The sequence below is a fragment of the Filicampus tigris genome, chromosome 7 (genome assembly GCF_054856515.1).
Source record: "Filicampus tigris isolate MCC_2025a chromosome 7, RoL_Ftig_1.0, whole genome shotgun sequence".
Classification (NCBI taxonomy): domain Eukaryota; kingdom Metazoa; phylum Chordata; class Actinopteri; order Syngnathiformes; family Syngnathidae; genus Filicampus; species Filicampus tigris.
Genome location: NC_141223.1, coordinates 27817887 through 27841411, shown reverse-complemented (window position 1 = coordinate 27841411; position 23525 = coordinate 27817887). Strand labels below are relative to the sequence as shown.

The 23525-nt window shown below is 38.8% G+C and overlaps 1 protein-coding gene across 23 annotated transcripts in view; it reads left to right on the top strand.

The window, feature by feature from the left end:
* The window catches only part of brip1 (BRCA1 interacting helicase 1), a 302307-nt gene that overhangs the window by 104959 nt on the left and 173823 nt on the right, over window positions 1–23525 (top strand). For all 23 annotated transcript variants that reach the window (XM_086034853.1, XM_086034852.1, XM_086034839.1 and 20 more), the window contains 5 exons: window positions 2953–3112; window positions 3481–3602; window positions 13371–13483; window positions 13579–13661; window positions 21824–22057. In XM_086034853.1, coding sequence (XP_085890979.1) covers window positions 2953–3112; window positions 3481–3602; window positions 13371–13483; window positions 13579–13661; window positions 21824–22057 — 712 coding nt within the window. The remainder of the gene's footprint in view (window positions 1–2952; window positions 3113–3480; window positions 3603–13370; window positions 13484–13578; window positions 13662–21823; window positions 22058–23525) is intronic.

Genomic DNA, 23525 nt, shown 5'->3' with positions numbered 1-23525 from the left:
TAATCAAAAATCCAAGCTGAGAAGAATCAAAAATCCTTTTATAAAGAATAATCAAAATGTCTAAGCTGAGAAAAATAAAAAATTCTTCTATAACGAATACTCAAAAAGTCTAAGATGAGAAAAATCAAATTATTTCTACAAGGAATAATCAAAAAGTCTAAGCTGAGAAAAATAAAAAAAAATCTTTTATAAAGAATAATCAAAAAGTCTAAACTGAGAAAAATCAAAAATCATTTCATAAAGAATAATCAAAAAGTCTAAGCTGAGAAAAATAAAAAAATATTTTATAAAGAATAATATCTAGTTAACAAGGTAAAAAGAAAAGGAAGGAAACGTGTAAAAAGGGGAATACCGTTCTCGGCGGCTAGGGGTCAGGCATGGGCAATTAAAGAAAACGGGTTTTAAATTGCAGGGGGTACGCCGCCATATGATAGTAAAGCATAAGGAAAATGGGAATCTATTGTACCCTAGAAAAAGGATGGGCAATAGCTTCCAAAAAGGGGACCTAAATAACTCAAAACATAATTTATCATCAGAAAGGTTTCCCGAGGATTGTCCCTAAACTACACTAAGCCTTTCTGCTACAATCTCCTCTGCTATTTCTCCTACTTCTGACTCCTCGTCAGCTACTCAGTAGTTTTTTTCCAATTGAAGGTCCTCCTTCTTGCCACCCACGGGGTTATCTAAATCCCAAGACTCAGCCACCTTTGCTATCGAGCGCTTGGCAGCACATTCAAAAAGATACACTTCCAGTATCTTCACCGCCGGCCAGAGCAGTAGGTCGCAGTGAAAGCCCATTCACTTTGAATGCTTCTCAACACTCACTCTAGAGTGGAAACTCTCATAGGGGACTGGTCACCGTTTCTATGACACAAAGTAGTTCTGCCTTCTCACTATATGCCCGCTCTGGGCTTACAATAAAAAGTCATTTTCTAGGAAACGCTATTCCTTAAAAAGACTATCTTTGTGGCTTCTCAGGGTCATCTGACATGACCGTTTTCCGAGTTTCGTGCCCAATACTCAGCAAAACGTTTACCCGGGTTCTTATGGGGCTCTGACTGATCCCGATATTCTGTAACAAATCAATCAAATGCCCCACGTTGGGCGCCACATGTCAGATTCCATTTACCCGCAGGATTATCGGGAAAATCCTGACCGGCTACGCCATTCACTGGGTATTACTTTTCCCCATTACCCTCGCTCGCTCTAACGCGACTGTGCGAGGGGACGAGAAAGTTTCCTAGCCGGTGTCAAGAGGAATTCGCCTAGGTTGCTAACCGCCTTTAGATTTGTATAGTCAATCCAATTCTCAGTCATTTAATCATTCTTAACGAGTAACAGAGTTAAGAATTACTAATATGTCCACTATACTTTTACAGCGGCTTCCTACTCATTTTGAATCACCCCAAACCTGATTAAAATAAGGAACTATTGGGAAGTAAGAAACTCAAATGCTCCACTGGCCGATTTCTTAAGCGCGATATAAAGTGAATTCTATTCAGTTACCTTATTGAAGCAGTGATTTGGATATGTCCAAAAAGGAGGAGAAATAATCCTTCTTGCTTGGGAGTTAGAAAAGTGTCCCAAGAAAAATGCAAAATTATCTCCTTGTCGAAGCATCTTCTTGTAACCGCGGCAGGACGAAAGAAAAAGGCGTGGAGCCTTGATGGCTTCCCTTTTTATAGTTTCTGTTTTTTGGGAGGTTCTTACATTAACTGTGCATGTGTTAAAACGTTTCTACTGAGAAAAACATGGTTTAGGCGTTGTCTCTTCAGCTAACCACGCATGCGTCAAAGTTGTTTTTCTCAGTGGTTTGATGAGTTAATCAGCCAGTATTTTTCCATCATCTTCCCGAAAGTCTGTGTCGGTTTGATCATTCTTTGTAAACAGGGCTCTTTTTGGCTCACTTAATTATAGACTAACTTTAGCAAACCCTTCATTCTTTAGGGATCAACAAGTACATTGTCTTCCAAGTGAATAACATGTTTGTGACAAAACAGATGCTCGAAAGTGAATCACGTTTGTGACAAAACAGGTGCTCGAAAGTGAATAACATGTTTGTGACCTTGTGACCATTCAGGACACTTATTCTAAGACATAATCAGAGCACTTAACATTGTATATCCAAGCAAGCAACGTAATGGATAACATATAAATGCAGTTCTTATTGTCACATTCTCTCCTATGTAGACAACAGGATCATTCTTGTTCCCTTCTACATAGCATGTAACATTCTTTAAGAACATGGGCTATGTAATACACAAAGCAGTTTCTGAGCAAGCAACATATACTGCTTCTATAAACTTGCAGCACATTCGTGCTTAGGTTATTGAGGAACAATTATATGAGCATTGACTTTGGTATGTTCATTCTTACTAGAATCTGCTATTAAACTTTTTAGACTTTATATAGGGTTGTCCGAGCTGGCAAGTTTATCGTAGTCAATCGAGTAATGTCGACATCTAGTGTTCAAAATATGAAATTGGACATTAAGCGTTTCACTCTTGATGGTACTAGGGCTTTAACCAACATAGATTCACACCATCACATCACCCTGACGAGGTGCACCACATGACAGGGGTCTGTAAGAATCACTGAAGCTAATATTTGAGCTCTTCAAATGTTTCACCTTGCTGTATTGCAAATGGACATTCTATAGGCTGTTTATTCAACATATGTATTCTGTTTAATACTGTATGTTACGATAGATACTTTACAAGCCATGATTTGAATGTCAGTGGTTTTACATCCAAGTGAGTATGCAGCTCTTTAGAATTACAAGTAAAATTGCTCTTCTATTTAGTTTTTTTTTTTTTTTTTTTTTTTTTTTTTAAACGGCGTGGTATTGGTACAGTATCACTTTTGACCGAAACTGCACAGCCGTGTATCAGTTTTACAAACAAATCAGTTTTACAAAGTATTTCCAGTGTTATGATATTCTGATTTGTGCAGATGCTGGATAAGATGCAGGATCGATGGAACATCACTGGTGTTTGGGAGAAACTTGAAAAACAAAAAAAAGTGATCACAGAGCCACGTCGTGGTGACAAGGGCAACTTTGATGAACTACTTCAGACTTACTACAATGCGATTAAGTCCTCTAAGAATAGAGGTGGGATCATTTTTTTTCTGTTCTTCCCTCAAGGTGATTTTACACACACAATCTGCTGCATATTTGTGTTGCACACCACACAGATTCATTTGCTTCCAAGAAGAGATGTCAGCCTGAAAGGGGAACACAAATAGTGCTCCATTTCTTGAGCTGCAGGATGGAGGCAGTGCCTTGCTCATTTCACCAACATTGGAAATGTCTTTTTCCGTTTTGTGAGCAGCACGATTTGAGGCATCTCTTTCTGGTTTCAAAGCTCCAGTTCTTCCAAATGATTTTATATTTCAATCAATTTAATGAATGTAGGGACAAGTCTTATTTAAAATTGTCTTTATATTGCATATCCGTCTCTTCTGCTTTTGTTGCCATAGATGGTGCTCTCCTGATAGCTGTGTTTCGGGGAAAAGTGAGTGAAGGACTGGACTTCACAGATGACAATGCCAGAGCAGTGGTCACTATTGGAATCCCATTCCCAAATATTAAAAACCTCCAGGTATGTAGTGGGAGATGAAGTATTGCTGCTAATCGATGATCCATTTAAGCAAAGCAAGATTCAAATAAGATTTAACGAAAAATGAAAACAAATTAAAGCCAACAGAGGTTTGTAAAGTGTCCTACCCTAACAGATAGTCTTGAATATATAGTAGCTTAATGAGAACACATGTAGTTAATTTCCTCCTATGTCGCAGCACTGTAAAACCCATTTCAGATGACTGCTACAGTATGACTATTGTGCAGGCTTTATGTATATGTATATATGTGTGTATATATATATATATATGTATATGTATATATATATATATATGTATATATATATGTATGTGTATATATATATATGTATGTGTATATGTATATATATATATGTATGTGTATGTGTATATATATATATGTATGTGTATATGTATATATATATATATATGTATGTGTATATGTATATATATATATATATGTATGTGTATATGTATATATATATGTATGTGTATATGTATATATATATATATATGTATGTGTATATGTATATATATGTATGTATATATATATATATATATATATATATATATATATATATATATGTATATATGTATGTATATATGCATATATGTATATATATATGTATGTATATGTATATATGCACTTATATAATAGGTTTGCATGTAAAAATGACATCAGTACTAAAATGTCCACCTCAGAAGACTCTGTAGTGATTTAAGGACTTTTTTGTGATTAGTTTTATGACAAATTTCCCCGCCCCTTTTTGGGGCGTGGCTTACGTTACGTTTTCGGTCTCAGCTGTCACGTCACAGGAGGGAGCCAAGCATGGTAATATTGCTCGCTTTGTCAGTTCTGTTGTCTAAAACAGCGACCGATCGCCACCAAAATGCCAATGCACATTACTACTCTTTTCCACTTCAACCTGTGAAAGTATAAAAGTGTTCTGCACAATAGTTTGGATTTATTGACATAAAACGTGATCTCATCACCTCCACAAAATCAAAAATACCATGGCGATCGCTTCTCCACTTACACAGGCTGAAGCGGACAAGAGCATGAATGCGCACACGAACCCCGACTGGTTTATATTTCGGACATTTAGCGACGCTAAACTCGTGTCAACTCCCAGGAGGGAGACGGCGGCTTGCAGTGAGCAGCAGGGCAGGCAGATTGGAGCTTTATACTCACACCCTCTTCCCTCCCTGGCTAAAGGTAGGATAACGGGACAGCTAATCGCAACAACTAGCTTCAGACCGTTAAAACAAAAGGCGTTAGCACAACAACATTAGCTCCTTACTGTCCGCTCCCGTGACTCCGGCCGAACAAGGATAGAACGGTAGGGGGCGCGGCCGTTGGCCTGATTAACGAGAGGCGTTATTCATGGAGTCACTTATTTCCTAATTTCTCCAAAATTAATGGATAAAATAGAAAACTCCTTTCATTTTCCTGATCAAAAAATATATAAAATGAACTTGTTAGTGAAAACATGGCCATCCCGTCCCCACCGTCACTTTAAGCTTGAAATATAATGTTGCACCACGTTATGATGTACTGACAAAAGTGCGAAAACCCGCAGCACTGTTCGGACACAATTGAGACCCGCTCCGCTCGCCGCAACCACGTCTCAGAGTATTTCGCAGGTCCCGTTGTGGCAACTTCTGCGTTATCTGACCAGGACATCGCCACACTCAAGCTCGAGTTGTTAGCTTCATTGAGGAAGGACATTGCGGATATTGTCAGTGAAGAAGGCCAGCGAGTATGTCAAACTTTGATTTCCAAGTAGGCTGTATTGGGGAGTTTAGAGCATTTAGAGAGGTTTTTTGGTTATCATTTTTATGTACTTCATATTTTGGGGAAGTTTTCACACAAATTTTAGTTACTTGTGGTGATTTATAGGTTTGCAAATGTTTTTTCCCCATTTTTCAACTATTACATGGTTGTGTACATTTACTGAGAGTTTTATATTTATTCACATTTGTTATATTGGTTACTGTGATATGTCTGTTTATGTTGGAGGGAATATGGACAAAATCGTGTATTTGTGCCTTTTTATTTATTATTATTAGTTTTTCTCCCTTTTCCGTTCCTCTAGTTATTTTTTAAAAAATATTTGGACTTTATTATTGTTATGGTTTATTTTTGTGTTGTTTGTAGATCTTATTAGGGCCCGAGCAGCGACCCTATTGTTTTTATAGAAATTATTATTATTCGGGCCCGAGCAGTGACCGCTGCGAGGTCCCTATTGTTACAATACAAAACTTTGCACACACAGCAGGCCTGGCGAAAACATCAATATTTTATTGTTTTATTTTGTAATTTATTTGTAATAATTCATTCATTTTATTATTTATTTTGTTTATTTCGTAACGAGGCAATATTTTCCTGTTGAGGTGTTTTCGTAACTTGAAAATTTCGGATGAAGAGACGTTCGAAAGTAGAGGTACCACTGTATATGTAACAGTTCAGGACCAACAAAAAAGTCTCTTGGAACCATATGCTAAACCAAATAGGAAGTCGGCCATTTTGAATTAACTTAAAAGTATGAATTTGCTATGATTACAATAGATGCTGTAACTTGACCCACATGATTATTTCTTATTAAAAATTAGTCACATTTTATAAGTGTTTGGTTGCAGTTGGTTCGTTGGAAGTCTGAACACATCTACAAACATATTTTTCATCGTAGTGGTAGCGCCACCTACTGGGTAAAGAAATTACTCTTTGATGTTTTTCTCTATGCAGGTGAAAATCTAATCTAATCTACCTCTTAATTGCTCAGAAGAATGTGTAGACCTTCCTGATGTTAAAGTCCGAAGTAAAAAACTCGCCATGGCAACGGGCAGTTCTCCAATGAAACAATGCGGATTTTCAGGGTCTAAACATGCACAAAATCTCACGAAACTTCGCACACACATCAGGCCTGGCAAAGTTATCAATATTTTATTGAGCAATTTGTTAAAAATGGCTCGCCCCCTAGAAATGTTTAATAAATCAGCACCAATTATACGTTTCACCTAGATCTATGAAAATTTGGTGGTATATGTAAAAGTTCAAGGCAGACAAAAACGTCTCTTGCAGCCATCGGCTAAACCAAACAGGTAGTCCGCCATTTTGAATTAACTTTATAGTATGAATTTGCTTTGATTACAATAGCTCCTGGAACTTCACCCACATGATAATTTCATCTAAAAATTACTCAAATTTGATAATAGTCGAAGCCTGAAGATATATACAAATGTATTTTTCATCATAGTGGTAGCGCCACCTACTGGCTAAAGGAAGTACATGTTTATTTTTTGTTTTTCTCCAGGTCGACCTTAAAATTTCTCAGAAGAGTGTGTATACCTTCCTGATGTTAAAGGACAAAATTGAGGATTTTTCCAGAAAAGTTGTTGCTATGGCAACGGGCAGTTCGCCAATAAAACCGCAAATTGTTATGGTCTAAACATGCACAAAATCTCAGGAAACTTTGCATGCATATCAGGTCTGCCGAAATCATGATTAATTAATTTATCATGCAAATTTTAAATAATGTCTCATTACCGCCCCCTATAATTTTTTTAAAATTCAGCCCCGGTTGTACGTTCCACCTAGATCTATGAACATTTGGTGGTATATGTAATACTCAAAGCCTACAAAAAAGTCTCTTGGAGCCATATGCTTAACCTAACAGGAAGTCCACCATTTTGAATATACTTTCATATTTTGCCTCATTTTTGGCCATTTATAGAGGTCATATTTGATCAAAATTGCTTTTGATCTGGGGTACTACACTTTCAAAATATTCCAATGCGCGAGCATCCCAACGTGCCAGTACCCCAACGTTGCCAGGGCTGCGAGGACCCTTAATAGCTGCTTGCAGCTCTAGGTAGTGCCCGAGCTGCGAACCGCTGCGAGGTCCCTATTGTTTTTGTAGGGATTATTACTATTATTATTAGGGCAGAGCAGCGACCGCTGCGAGGTCCCTATTGTTTTTGTAGGGATTATTATTTTTAGGGCCCGAGCAGCGACCGTTGCAAGGTCTCTATTGATTTTTGTGGGAATTATTATTATTATTATTATTTATTAGGGCCCGAGCAGAGACCGCTGCGAGGTCCCTATTGTTTTTGTTGAAATTATTATTTTTAGGGCCCAAGCAGCGACAGCTGCGAGGTCTCTATTGTTTTTGTGGAAATTATTCTTATTATTATTTATTAGGGCCCGAGCAGTGACCGCTGCAAGGTCCTATTGTTTTTGTAGAAATTATTATTATTATTATTATTATTATTATTAGGGCCCAAGCAGCAACCGCCATGGCAACAGCTTTTTATGAAAAATCACATATTTCGTATTTTAATATTAGGAAGGACTAAACACTCTTCCAAGCAAAGGTGAGGTGGACCTGCTTAATCTGATAGGATAAAAACAAAGAACAAAAACTGTATTTTCTTCAACCACTAGGTGGCGCTACCACTACCATGAACAATACGTTCGCAGATGTCTTCAGCCCTTGCCTATCATCAAATATGAAAAAATTTGAGAAGTTTGGATGATCTGAGTCAAGTTAAAACAGCATTTATTGTCACGTATAGTCAGATTTTGCGTCACCGTTATGGCCACGCCCTTCGCCAAAAAGTCACAATATTCGGCGTAGAGCAAGATCAACGTCTTGAGGCTTTTGTGATTTTCAGTCGTATTTGTTCAACGGGCTCCGTGCACTAAATACAAATGTAAAGAATGAGTTTTGCCACTAGGTGACTGATAGAATAATTGTTCGTAGGTTATACCATATTTACTCTTATTATTCTAAGGTATTTTTTCAGCATTATAAACTTGTTTTAATCGTGTAAGTCGAAGTTGCTTGTGAAGAAAGTGGAATGTGAGTAGGATGCAGCCGCAAAATAGGAACGATGCGCTTATCGAAGAGCATCCTGTGGTAAGACGCTGAGTCCTTGGACAGAATATAACAATAACAATGGACTGTGCAAATGTAAGAAAAACAGAGGGGAATGTAAGAAGAATGATGTATATACTGATTAATGTGTTCGATTTTTCATGATTAGGATTGTTAGCTTTGTAGGTTTAGCTTTATAGTATATAAAAACAGGGGGTAATGTAAGAATAATAATGTATTTTATTATTTGTGTGTTGGATTCTTGTGGACAAGGCCCGTTAGCCAAATTAACTTGTGGGTTTAGCTTTAGCTTTTTCCAAATCTAGGCCCAACATGCTTGATGTGCTTTGCTTCCACATATGTACGCTAATGCCTCACACACACACAACCCCCCCCCCCCCCCCACACACACACACACACCCACACACACACACAAACACACACAAACACATAGACAAAACAAGTTCATAGTGTTCCAGCTGCTTTAGCTCCCCTTTCCCTGAGATGGAACACCTTTGTAATCAGGGACTCCGAAGAAAATAAAAAGAGAGGAGGCGCGGGAGCCGGGCAGAGGGTTTTAGGAAATGTAATCGTACACTTCCCTGCGCTCTCCTTGCAAGTAAAAAGACAATATTGTTGTCGGGTGTCTTCTCTCCTCATTGTGTGCATTGTTTACTAATGTCTCACTTGGTGTGAACCTGACAGTGACGCAATATGTATAATAGAATATTGCCATGGCAACAGCATTTTACGAAAAATCACAAATTTAGGATTTCATCATCTGTGAGGTCTTCAGACACCGCTGAGCAGTTATGAGGTAGACCTGGTCAAACTGCGAGCAGAAAAACATCAAAGAATAGAACATGCACTTCCTACAACCAGGAGGTGGTGCTACCACTACGATGAAAAAAAAGTTTGTAGATGTATTCAAGCTTGGACTATTCTCAAATGTGAGTAGTATTTTAGAAGAAATTTTCATGTGGGTAAAGTTCCAGCAGCTATTGTTATCAACGCAAATTCATACTTGAAAGTTAATCCAAAATGGCGGACTTCCTTTTTGGTTTAATAAAATAAGAACATTTTGTTTGTGCAGGGGAGTTATTAAGGTCTTTCTCCTGTGTGGCGAAGGAAAAAATGTACGCCAAATTTGATTGAAAGTATGGCCCCTGTAAATGTGCAAAAATGGGCCAAAATTGGACATTCAAAAATTCATAGCTCACTTCCTGTTCACTTTAGACTATGGCTACAATCGACTTTTTTGTACATCTCGGGGTGCTACACATGCCTGCCAATTTCCGTAGGCCTCGGTCAAACGGGCTGGGATTGGTTTTTATTTTGCCAATCTAGGTGGCGCTACAGAACCATTTTGTTTGCGTCGTTTACGCCGACTTCAGAATATCACATTTTTTGCCAGGCCTGATGACACTGCAAAGTTTGGTGAGTTTTCATGAATGTTTAAGCGGTCAAAAATGCGATCGAACGTGCAGAAAAATAATAATATTTTCTACAAAAACAATAGGGACCTCACAGCGGTCGCTGCTCGAGCCCTAATAATAATTTCTACAAAAACAATAGGTGCCTCACAGCGGTCTGTGGTGCCTCTGTAAAAGCCTGTTGGGATGAAAGGCGGTAGGGAGACACTGCTCATCCAATGTACAGTATTTAGGCTTGAGTTCAGTTCAGCTTTTATTTCCAGGTATTAATAACAGAATTTGATACACAATGTAGACAATGGCATTTTTTTGTATCGACAGACCATATTTTTACATGAGCAAAGGTATTACAAAAGATGACCTTAACAAAACTAAATAAGTAAATAAGTCTCAATATTTATTTGCAAATCATTGGCTTGCAATAACTGCATCAAGCCTATGACCCTTTGATGATGACAAAACTTATTTCTGACTTCTTTTGTGACGCTTTTTGAGGGTTACTCCATTCTCCTTTGTAGTATGTGCTATATATGTAGCCTATAGCAGGCTCTATAGATTTTAAGTCTAGCTATTGACTGCCAGTCAAAACCTATTTGACACACAACTTGTTGTTTTAGCAATGCTGCATGATGAAGGATCACCAAATCATTTTTGTTACATCTTTAAATTCCTTTCTTTAGCTCAATCCAGAAAAGACAGAGCTGATTGTTTTTGGCCCCAAAAATGAAAGGTCCTAGATCAGCACTCACTGTAAAAGCTACAAGTCAAGGCAAAAATCTTGTGTAATTATTGCCTCAGACCAGAATTTTATCAACCACTTAAAAGCCATTACGAAATCCTTTACCACCTGAAAAATGTATCTTGAATGAAGGGTTTTCTATGTCAACCAGACACAGAAAAACTTGTTCATGCTTCTATTTTCAGTAGGTTAGATTACTGTAAGGGTGTCTTGACAGGTCTTAATAAAAAAATCATTTGGGCAGCTGCAGCTGATCCAAAATGCCACCGCCGGAGTCCTTCCAACCACCAGGAAACTGAACTACATGACACCTGTCCTCAAATCACTACACTGTCTTCTTGTGAGTCAAAGAAGAGATTTAAAAATCTTGCTGGTCTATAAATCTCTAAATGGTCTCAGATTAAAATACATGTGCAATGTGTACTACTCACCTACGAAGCATCCAGATCCTTCAGGTCGTCTGGGACAGGTCTCTTCTATGTTCCAGAACCGAACAAATTTCACAGTGATTAGTTATTATGCTTCTCACCTGTGGAACAAACTCCCCGAATACCTGAGGTCTACTCAAACTGTCAGTTAATTTAAATCAGGGCTCAAAACTATGTGTACGGCAGCATTCTCATGAATCTGTCTTTTATTCTGTTGTTTTAATCCCCATATGCACACTATTCATTTATGTAGACTGATTATTGGCTTTAATCATTTTAATGCAATTATTTGATTATGATTTTTGTAACGTCTTAATATTTTGTTGCTCTTTCTGTAATGTTTTTATGTAATTGTAAATGTAATTGTCTTGTAAATCAAATGTGCTATCCAAGTTAAACTTGCCTTGCTAATAAGATTTCACAGTTAATTTTACACACATACACTCAAATAATATTGTAACAATGCAACTTATTTCTAATTTAATGTTGTAGACTGTACCCATTTGGGATTAACACCAATAGATGTGTATAATAACATTACATAGGTTTGATCCCGAATGTTTGCCGTCAATGTTATACATTAATGGCTACATTATGCCGCCGTCCCTGTGTGACCTATATCTTTGCTGCTGTATCAATGAAAATTTCCCCACTGTGGGATCAATAAAGACATTCTTATCTTATTTTATCTTATCTTAATACATGATCAATATTTCAGGTTTTATTCCCAGGCTTGAAACTAGCCTTGATTATTTATTTTTTTTTTAGGGAAAATGGAAAACAGAGGTCTTGATCATTGAGTTCAAATATTCAGAATCCATTAATCATACAGGAATAATGTGATAAAATTGTGAATTTGTTTTAAACTAATGCCTGTGTTCCATGCTCACACACACAGACACATCTTAATGAGTCACTCTGATGTCAATTCATTTCAGTAACCGATGAGGCCTTCAACAACCTGAGTGACACCAGATGCCCCAAACTGCCAGAGGCAGAGTCATGTAGCTCAAAAAACCACCTCCCATGTATCTACTACCTCCAAAGTCCAGTTTACAATAGCCTTTAAAATGGGCTTTGCTGACAGCCATGCCTAATAATGGTCAAATGTATTTTTCAGGATGAACAGATTTTAGAGGGCAAGGCCAAAGCGAGTGATCTCTTGACATTTCAGATAATCCCTTCTAGCTTGTGGTTTCTTTCACTTTGTGAGATTTGCTCCAAGCCAGAATTGGCTTTTTCCACATATGTTACCTGTCATATTAGATCGGAAGATGACAATGTACAGGCCAGGTTTGTTAGCAGCCGTAATGCTAAAATGGGTCAGGATTGGATTTAGATGACATAATCCCTCTGGGCTGCTGGCATTTTGTGCAGGAGCTGCAGGTTTATATTTTTTTTTTAATTGCTCAGATGAATCATCCGGTACATAGTGAAGACAAGCATTTAGACGGACTTCTAATGACATGTTTTTTGGATTTTTCAAAGAACCACTGTGTATTGATAATGCATGTCATTTTGTGTTTTCCCACACGGCCAGGCCTATATTATACATACATGGTTCTTTCAGTACTTGAGCTGTGCTTAGTCATAGAATTAACTTTTCAGCAACTATTTTTATTTGGTGTAACTGTTTGTTTGAACAAAGGGGAGCCATGCTACAGTGACTTTGTTTAATGCACATGAGGGAACATGATGTACCTGTCACATCCCTTTGGTAGCCCTGGGTGAACAAATAGTACCTGTCAAGATTAGTTATAGCTCTGTTCAGTCACCTGCCCTTCATGGCTACCCTCAAATGGTAGATGAACTTTTCACTTGTCCATTTCAAAATGTTGATGCTAACAGCAGCATTGACATATTCCAGTGGATTGAAGAATTCCTGTCATTTTTGGACAGGAATGCTTCATAATACCTCCTCCATTTCCACCACTTAATTTGTCATGTCATATGTCCCATCCATCTGTAAAACTCTCCATAGTATTTGTTCAGTTTCATGTTATGGCTGAAGTTAATTTCAGGATGAATTGAAGAGTATCAGGCCATTTTTTTTAATAATTCTGCACAAATCACACATCACATCTGCCCATGTATTACATCAGTAAATATTTAAAATTTGGGAGCCTCAACAAAATATTCAGGGGGTCATGGATATGTTTTTCACAACTAAAAGACAGATTCAGTATTTATAGATGTATTGTCAAAAGGAGATGAGCGGTGTCTTGCTGGATTTTGACAAAGAATGTATGTGCCAGCATCCTTATCTCAGTTCTGATGATATAATGGTGTGTTATAGGTCAAACTCAAGATGAAGTACAATGATCAGCACTCAAAGAGTAGAGGTCTTCTCCCTGGCCATCACTGGTATGAGATTCAGGCTTACCGAGCTCTAAACCAGGCCCTGGGAAGGTAAATATGCTGTTGTAATTTTATTATTTTTAATTAAATCTAAAACCCCACATTTAATATACATGTTTTAACTATAACATTTCACATGTTGTTAGGTGTATTCGTCACAGAAATGACTGGGGTGCCCTAATTCTAGTGGATGACCGTTATAGGAATAATCCGAACAAGTACATCAAAGGTAAAACAGCGCTGTTTAGATTGTGTTTATTTAATTTAACCCTGCTCCTTTGGTAGGTTTCATCCATGACTCAAAGCAGTTATTAATTACACAAAAAACAATGATCTGTCCTCCAATTCATTTCTCATCTGTTGTGACCTTCTTAGGCTGCATTGTCTATGAAAATACTGGTTTAATATTTTTGACGTGGACCTCTGCGAATGTCTTTAAATGTATATTCCCAGATTTCAAATTACACATAAAAAAAAAAAAATAAAATCATTAAAAGTAGTTATGTTACCCCTGACCATTTGGAACACAACTCTCAAACATAATTGTCCCCCAACCCATTTTAAAGTGTACCTGTGGTGGTCAGCGGGAAAAATATATATGGTTTATCAAGAAAAAATGCATCCAATCACATTTTGGTTACACTGGTTGTATTAAATAAAGCAAGCTAATAGTAGTAGCTCATAGGACTTTTCTATCAAAGACGCCATGGCAGCTAATGTGCGCACACATACTTGCGCATTCTTGACATGTTGGATGTAGCGTCATTGAAAGGCTCGCCTGGATCGCGATTGGCTGACACCCCATTCCATTCGAGAACAAAAGTCATAATTTAGCATGTGTATGACAATATTTAGCTGAATATCTAGCAATAAATTAAACGGTTAAGCAGTCAATGAAGCCACGCTAGACAATTTATCAACATATTTGTCTTTTGTTACTTCATTGCTTGCCTCACGCCGTCACAGTGACAGACTAAGGGAATTTGGCCACTTGCATGTGAGAGAGGACACGAAAATGCATCGGTTAGCGTAGCGCTAGCTGGCAGCTTGTGTGACAAGAGGCTGGATTTAATATTAACCCAAAAGTATATGTGCTTTAAAAAATGGATGATTGGTTGGAAGAACTCCCTGGGTTCTGCCGTTCTACAGTGTGCGTTGGGGTTCCTGGTGGTTAAAGTAATTAACTATTTTAAACTAAAGGTTTATGTTGCATTGTCGTTATTGCATATGTATAGTATACTAGATATAGTTTCAAAAAGTGAATTTGAGGCTTGGCAAATGCTTTGGACAACATATCGTCGCTATCCTGTGAAAAACACTTATATCCATTTTTTTTCAATTTTCTTATTTTTACGTGAATGGTGTTTCCGCGTTACAGACATCGCATTAACATGAACATTAAAAATGTTTCCAAAATTGAATATAAGTGTTTTTCACAGGACAGCGATGATATGGTGTAGATAAAGCACTATAATATACATAAGCACAAAAGAAAAATATATATATATTTTTTAAATCCCAGCAAGACCAATACTCGAAAGAACTTGAATAAAGGAACAAAACAATGTTTAAATGTTGTCAATATGTTAAGAATTAAGGAAGTTCTGACATTGTATAAGATATAAAAAAAGCAGGTAAATATATCATAATGTTTATGATTCAAAACAATGGAATAGCCTGTGAGCCGTTTTTGAGAAAAAGAATGAAGCTGATTTCTTGAGGCCTCACAGTTTCCTTAATTGTGAACCAAATTTTAAAGTTGATACGCCCAAGAAAGTGTTTGATTCCACAAGTAGGAGAAAAAAACATGAGGAGAAAGGGGGTGATACATTGTTTATTTAAGGGTCACTCAACTAAAAGTTGAGTTTTTGACAAACAAAATGTACATCTCCCCCTGTTGAATTGGCCAAAAAGGTCAGTTAATCCTACCCCCTATTTGTGTATGCAAAAATTAAATAAAATGCAATGTATAGGGTCCACCCCCTCGTACCTGCCCCGTCATTTGCCATTAATTTCAGGGATCACTTGCAGCACGTTATAGAAAAAGTCTAAAAAATACAACATTTGTGATCTTTAATGGACTGGGTGTTTAAAATGTTAATAATCGAAGAAAAGCAATAAATGTTCAGAATGGTGCATTGCGTATACAAGTTCCCCACATTGTGAAAATACCCTGAATGCATGTTTAATGACACCCCAGTTGGAGTTCACTACATATAACAAAAATATTGACACACACTTTTTTTCTAAATACAAAACATGCTTCATTCAAAAATATAGCGAGCGCTAATTCTAAAGTCAATGCAGGATCTTATTCAAATGCTAACAGGCATTATTCAAATGCTAACAGGCATTTAGCATCGACTTTGGGAATGTTATTCTTTCAAATACATCTCTCAAAACACACACGCGCGCACACCCACACACAACCCCACACACTCCTACATACCCATACCTGTTGTAACTGCCTCTGCCTTCTCAACCCGGCCCACAACCCATCCCCCGCCAGTGTCCACGCCACAGGCACTCCGCCTCTCATAATGTTTTTTTTTTCAAGCATTCGGCCTCTAATTTGTCGCGCAAAGCGTCAGTCAAATTAAAAATGCTAATTGGTCCCGTGAAAAACGAAGCCAGACTTTTTCAGAAATGTATTGCTCCTTCGCAAATTGTTTTTCATTTCTAGAGCACTTTATATATAGTCCAACTATTAAGGCGCTGCTCGATGTGCCGAGGACCAAGCGGAGCCTCAGAGGGGATCGAGCCTTTTCTGTTGCTGGTCCTTCCCTCTCGAATGACCTCAAATTGGTTGTTCGGCAAGCCCCCTCTCCGTCCATTTTTAAAACCCGGTTGAAGACACATTTCTTTTCTGTGGCTTTTGATCAGACCTGAAATTTTCGGCTCTTTTCCGGTGTGATTTGTATATAGTGTTTTATGTTAATTTATTTAAGGCGGCACGGTGGTCGACTGGTTAGCACGTCCGCCTCACAGTTCAGAGGTCGTGGGTTCGATCCCGGCTCCGGCCTCCCTGTGTGGAGTTTGCATGTTCTCCCCGTGCCTGCGTGGGTTTTCTCCGGGCACTCCGGTTTCCTCCCACATTCCAAAAACATGCATGGTAAGTTGATTGGATACTCTAAATTGCCCCTAGGTGTGATTGTGAGTGCGGTTGTTTGTCTCTGTGTGCCCTGCGATTGGCTGGCAACCAGTTCAGGGTGTCCCCCGCCTACTGCCCAAAGACAGCTGGGATAGGCTCCAGCACGCCCCGCGACCCTTGTGAGGAGAAGCGGTACAGATAATGGATGGATGGATGTTAATTTATTGGCTTTATTTATATTTTGGTTTATATTTCATATTATTTATATCCATATTTATTAATACGTGTATCACAGCCGTTTATTGTTTTTTTTTAATTAATCGTATTGTTTGTAAAGTGCTTTGTTACGGCTCTAGCTGTTGTGAAACGCGCTATATAAATAAAATTGTATCGTACTGATGACGCAAGGACACGTTGACATGTTCACAAGGGCCAGGGATTGAACCCACAACCTGTTGGTTGGGAGAAGACCACTCAAATAAATAATCCACACAATAATGACAATGTAGCATCAAGTTATCTGAAGGAAATGTCAAGGAACAACTAGTCACAAAAGTATCCCCCACCCCCAGGAACAAAAATAACAAAAGACAATGTCAAAAATCAAAAACACTAAATGAAGATGAGTCCAAAACAAGAATTAAAGTAACTAAACAAACACTAGGAAACTTGACTTGCATTAAGACAGCAAACAAACAGCATTTAAAGGCAACAAAGACAATGAATCAGCAAAGACTGAAAGAAAACAAGAAACTAAATACAAAGAGACGACACAATGAGGACCACCTGGACAAGACACAAAGTGTATAGAGGAGATGACTGGGTAAGACAAGGGATAAATGAGCACAGGTGGCCGAAACCTGCTTGTTGGACTAAAGGCCTCTTTTTACTCCCGTCAGTGCTAGCGGCAACTGCCGGATTGCATCACGTGACTGACGCGTTGTCCTATACAACATTATCGCGACACGTCTGCGACACATGCCGCACACACACGTCAGAAATAGTTCATGCGTATATGAAGCCACGCGCATTATCTCTTGTGATTGGTCCGTTATGTCACATTTTGCGATGACGTACACTTTTCCCCAGCTTGGTTCGTTGTAGGCAATTTTTCACCACGGAGGAGAGGATCCTCCACCCAGCCTTTTTCTGCTGCGAAGCAAACTAGTTTGGCAGCGCGTGGGTTTTATGTCACTTGTGTGTGTAAAGAAGCCTACACACGCACGTACCACCTTTGCCGCCACCTTCTTGATTTATTTTACAATACAATTAAATGCATTGTCTAGTCATCTAGGTCAGTGTTTTTCAAACTGTTTGCCACGAAATATTGTCAGGTGTGCCGTGGGAAATTATCTAATTTGTGTGCCTGTGCGGTCTAGCGCCTGGCAGCGTAATCATCTTTACTACATAGTACTATGTAGTACTCTTCCATACCAGCAGGTGGCAGCAGCAGGTAGCTAATTGTCTTTGTTTAGACACAAGCAAATTAGTGACGCATGTTTATCCGAAACAGGCCCATGTTTCACAGAGTATCAATATGAAACATTAAAAAATAAATTTTTCTTTGTGTTTATTTGATTCCTATTCAAGACGTTATAATATAATATCATTCTTCAATGTTAGTACATGCTTATATACACAATATAACACTTATATTGTTAAAATAAGCTTTTTTTCACAATTTCAGCTGCTGGTGTGCCGCAGGATTTTTTCAATGAAAGAAATGTGCCTTGTCTCAAAAAAGTTTGAAAAACACTGATATAGGTCTCTTTGTTGCAACAGGCATGATATCCATTGTTGCCGCTGTCGTTTTGATTGTTACTCGGCAGTAAAAACGCCGACTGGAATTAGCCATAAAAGGACGAGGAAATGCCGCCCTGCCGTGTCCTTGTCAGTATCAGCCATAGTGACACCCCACAACTTGGAATGAAACTGCAACACATTTTCAAAACAACACTTGTAGGTTGTGCGCGAGTATAAAGTCAAAATGCGCACGACATCGCCCGCAGGAGTATAAAGAAGCTTTAAGACAGCAAACAGACAGTAGTTACTAGTCACAAAGACAATGAATTAATAAAGACTGAAAGAAAGCAAGGAATTAAAGACATACAAACTGATGAGACAACAAGGAACACCTGGACAAGAGACAAAGAGTTAGAAGGATCTTATTGGGTAACACAAGCGATTGGGTAAACGAGCACAGGTGGCCGCAGGGCTCGCACTGCCGGAGCCATATCAGAGGGCGGGCGCAGCTTTTGCATCGCCGAAGCAGAATTAGTAGGGCTTGCTCCTCCGGAGCAGAGTTGCAGGGCGCCCAGAGGGTTTGCGCTGGTGGAGCATGGTCGGAGGGCGGCCGCAGAGCCTGGCACTGCCAAGGAGCCGCGACGGCGACCTGCAGTTGCCGAGGTGCTGGTACCAGGGCCTGCAACTGCCAAGGAGGCACAAGGGTCTTCCTCATGAGCCTGCCATCATAGAGGTTGGGGAGCACAGGAAACTCGAGGTCACAAGAGTACAGGTACTGAGGAAGTTAAAGTAGAAGAAAGGGGATGAATGGGATGATGTGAAGAAGTACACAGTGAAAGAGGTGACAAAAAAAGGCATTGATTGAAGTGGCTTGGGTATAGGTTCATAATGATGCGACCCACGGAGGACCCAGGTAGATGGCTACCCGGGTGCCCAAGTGAGGGTCTGAAGGGAAGGGTTCTGGAGTGGACTAAGGGATAATTAACAAAAGATTGTGACAAAAACTGACAAGGGCTTGAATAACGACTGGGGAAGGGACCATAAAACCCCAAATCAGTGTCAAAATCAGAATCGGAATCAGAAAGGAGGTTAACCAAATCGGTGCCATCTTCATAATCAGAGAAATCAGTGTCTAAAAACAAAACATTGGCCGGTAAAATAGAAGGGGAATGTGAAAAATTAGGACAGGACAAATAGATGTCACAGGTGAGAGAGATGTGGAGGAAAAGCCACAAATGGCTTGTGGGTGGTTGGCTGGCTGAGGGCGGTAGCAGGCAGACCGGGGCTTGTGACGGAGTGAAACAAGGAGTTCCTGGTAAAAAGACGAACCAGCAGCCGGTGAGACGCTCACTCCCTGATTTGAAGGTTGAGGGATGGTTAGGAGCAGTTGGTGATTTATGTGGCTCGATGGATTGTGTCTGAATCTGCTGGGTCCATGACCGGTCATTCCGCACTGTCACATGAGGAGCGGAATTTGGACCCAGAAGCAGGCATGACACAGACTTTGAAAAATAAAAGTCTGTATCTACGAAAATACAAAGTAACTTCATAGAGGAGGACTGGAGGCATTCTGACTGGAAGAAAGCTTACATTCTGACTGGAAGAAAGTTTGATGTACTGACATGTCACTGAGTAACTCGAGCTTAAATACTGTAAGACATCAGGCATGTATGACATAATAAAGGAAGAAAGCATATGAGGACCATAATAACAGCATAGCAACTGATACATCGAGATGCGTCAAGGAACAACCAGTCACAACAGTTCTCTGTCCTTATGTGTTAGCCACAAGCTCAGAAAATTCATCTAAAAATCCAGAGGAAACCAGGGGGATGGTAAATAACTCCAAGATAAAATGGCAATGAGGCTGTGGATCGCATAACGACAACTTTACGTTTTAAAGGCATTGTTCCAGGCTGCAAACTGGAGATGTGCACACTGTGTGCTATATAAATAAAATTGTGTTGTATTGTCACTCTGTGTGCTATATAAATAAAATTGTGTTGTATTGTACAAATCATCAACTCTATACTGAATTGACTCACATCTGAACATGCCTGTCTTTGTGTTGTGTTTGTGCATGTGGAAAATAAAGCAAAATGGAAAGCCCCTTAAAGCCCATATCTCACTGAGCAACAAAAATTTGTACTTGTGTGTGCATGTAGTGAATGTAGTTTTTTTTGTCAAGATTCGTTCAATGTTGCAAACAGTTGCAAACAAGTTTGCCAGACATTCCCAAACAGTTTTAATCGTTTCAAACATTACTGTATTTTCCGGACTATAAGTCACTCCGGAGTACAAGTCGCACCAGCCATAAAATGCGTAATCAAGAGGGAAAAACATATATAAGTGGCACTGGAGTATAAGTCGCATTTTGGGAGGAAATTGTGCGCTTAGTAAACATCATTTCCACCGAGCTACGATGTTAACATTTAGCTAACATGTAGCATACAATAAAGTTACTCTAAGATAACTTTAAACTCACCAAAATGGTTGTAGATCAATTAAATATGTCTTTTATTTATCCCAGACCATGTAGAATGTTTCCAAGTCTCCAAAAGTATTTATGTATTCGGTCGTAATTATGTCTTTGTCTCCTCTGTGCTCGGCTTCTTACGTGTGTGGCTGCATGATGCAATACCCCAGCCAGAGGCAGGCAACTGCCTGTTTGTGGTTCATTCTTGTTCAACCATCGTCTATAAGTAACTTAGACAATTGTGTGTAATGAGCATGTAACAATTATATAGGAGCTGAATTGTGGATGATTGTACTGTGTTGTTGACTGAACATACTAATCGCTATCGCTAATGCTAATTGTGATCGCTAATCTTTAGCATGCCTGCCTGTTTGTGGTTCATTCTTGTTCAACCATCGTCTGAAACTAACTTAGATAATTGTATGTAATGACATTTATATACGAGCTGAATTGTGGATGATTGTAGGTTGTTGACTGAACATACTAATCGCTATCGCTAATGCTAATCGTGATCGCTAATCGTTAGCATAGGCTCATCTTGTTCATGTCTATAAAAATACATGTGTATGTAATGCATAGATTGATAGTATTTTCTGTTTGGATGTATCTTATGTTTCTTTATTTAGGTTACAATAACATGTTAAATGATATAGAAGTAATCGGCTAAAGCGCCTGCAGAGGGAGGCAAAACATCATAAATACAAGTCAGCACTAACAAGCGATGACAGTAATAATGTGTTAATAATTTTACACATTTATCGCTCCAGAGTAGTTGCACCAAGCTCTGAAAAAAATACGGTATAATCGTGCTTTCTTATGTGGTCAACAGCAACCCTAACAAGACAATAGCCATAATTTAAACGAGAGCATTTTATAATTCTAATTATTCTATTCTAATTATAATTATTTTTTTTTTCTTTCTTTTTCCAATAAATATTTTATATGGGTCAGTGCTGACCTGAACACTGGACTGAGGTTGAATGGTCAATTTGCACAGCATGTAAAAATTCAATTAAGATGATGGATTTGCGTGAGAACTTGTTTTTCTGATGCTTTCTGTTGTTGTTTTCTTTAATCTCAGGTCTGTCCAAATGGGTTCGTCAATTAGTCCAGCATCATGAAACCTTCACCAGTGCCATAGAGTCCCTTGTTGCATTCTCTCAGTCTTTGCAGAAGTGTTGCCTTCTGACAGATAGCCAGAACTCAACCATCTCCTTCCCAAGCAGCGTAACAGTATCTAAGGCGTTACCCAAACCAGTGGATTTTCATATTTCATCCCAAACACAAGTGAAAACAGAACGACATGAATTACAAGGTGAGTCAAATTAAAATTCGTAACATTTTTGTTTTGCAAAAGTATACCGTATCTTTTTAGACACATTTAACCGTAATTTAGCCTCCACCAGAAGACTATTTCTCAGCACCCACATATTCATGGAATTTTTTTTCAAATTATTTGTTTTGTACTTTTTAATATTTGAGGGTTATTTTTTTTATTCAGATGCAGCCCTCACCAACCCTGGAAGGTCAGGGTTAGTTTGTGTGAGAACGGGTGATACAGTAAATACATGCTTCAAATACGAAAATGCTTTTTCTGCCTTTGGGATCCATTCAAAAGGTCTTTTGACTGATGTAAGTAGAGGTGGGCGATATATATCGTCATCGGTATCATCGTCAATCTTGCCTACACGATGTGTAATTTTACATTATCGAGTATTAAAACTGCCTCTAAAAGCATAACGGCTCGAGTCAATCGACAGCCGCAAAGTATGACCAAATGCTGGAAAATCAGTCTGCATTGACGGCAGAGGAGGAGGAAGTGATAATTATTCGCCGAATTAGCGGGCAGGGCCCGGTCACGTGACCGTCCGCACTACAGCGAAGCTGTTTCCTCCTCCTCCTGTCTAGCGGGGATTTTTTGCGAGGTGCGAGTATACGTTGTCCGGACTGGTTTGGGGTTGACAAGACTGACGTCAGTGGGAATAACATTGTTAGATGTGCCAAAACGGTCACCGTGGAGAGCAATTGTGTTGCACCACGAGCCATATGGATTACGAGGAGAACTTGGCGATCGAGGCAAGCACGCTTAACAAAAGCAAACACACACACTCAGAAAACAGTCGCAGAGTTGAACCAACAAATATAAATGCACGAACGCACTCACGCACACACACACTCAGTACTTTAGCGAGCAAGTCAAACGTGACATCCTGTATTATCGGTTCACATTCAGTTTACTCGCTTGTAGTCCACATCATTCATAACTAGCCTGTATTTCCGAGGCATGTTGCACAAACTACGACGGTTTATTAGTGTGATGCCAGCATATAGCCAAACATGAATAAAGTCACAAGTCTACATATCACAGCGATGAATGAGTGGGAAAATGCACTTTTCTGTAAATTGCAGTTTTGTTATTCAACTTTATTCTGAATACGGTGGCCAATGTATGAAAATGGGTGTTGTCATGACGACGTCTTTTTTTTCTCTCGCTGGGTGGCACTTCGTCACACGTGACATATCAAATACATTTTTTTCTCATTTTGATTGGTGTACTTAACACCCTTTTCTCATTCTGATTCCTCTAGTAGTTGGCAGTGGTACACCAGTACCTACTGCAGCTCAAAATGTAACATCATTATGGAATAACACCACAGACATTTAAATGACATAAATACAGTATTCCCAAAAATCAACATAAGTCCATACATAATTTTTCGTTTTTTATCGTTAAATATTGTCGTAGAAATCATTGTTTTGCAGAAGCTATTTGGCTATTTAAA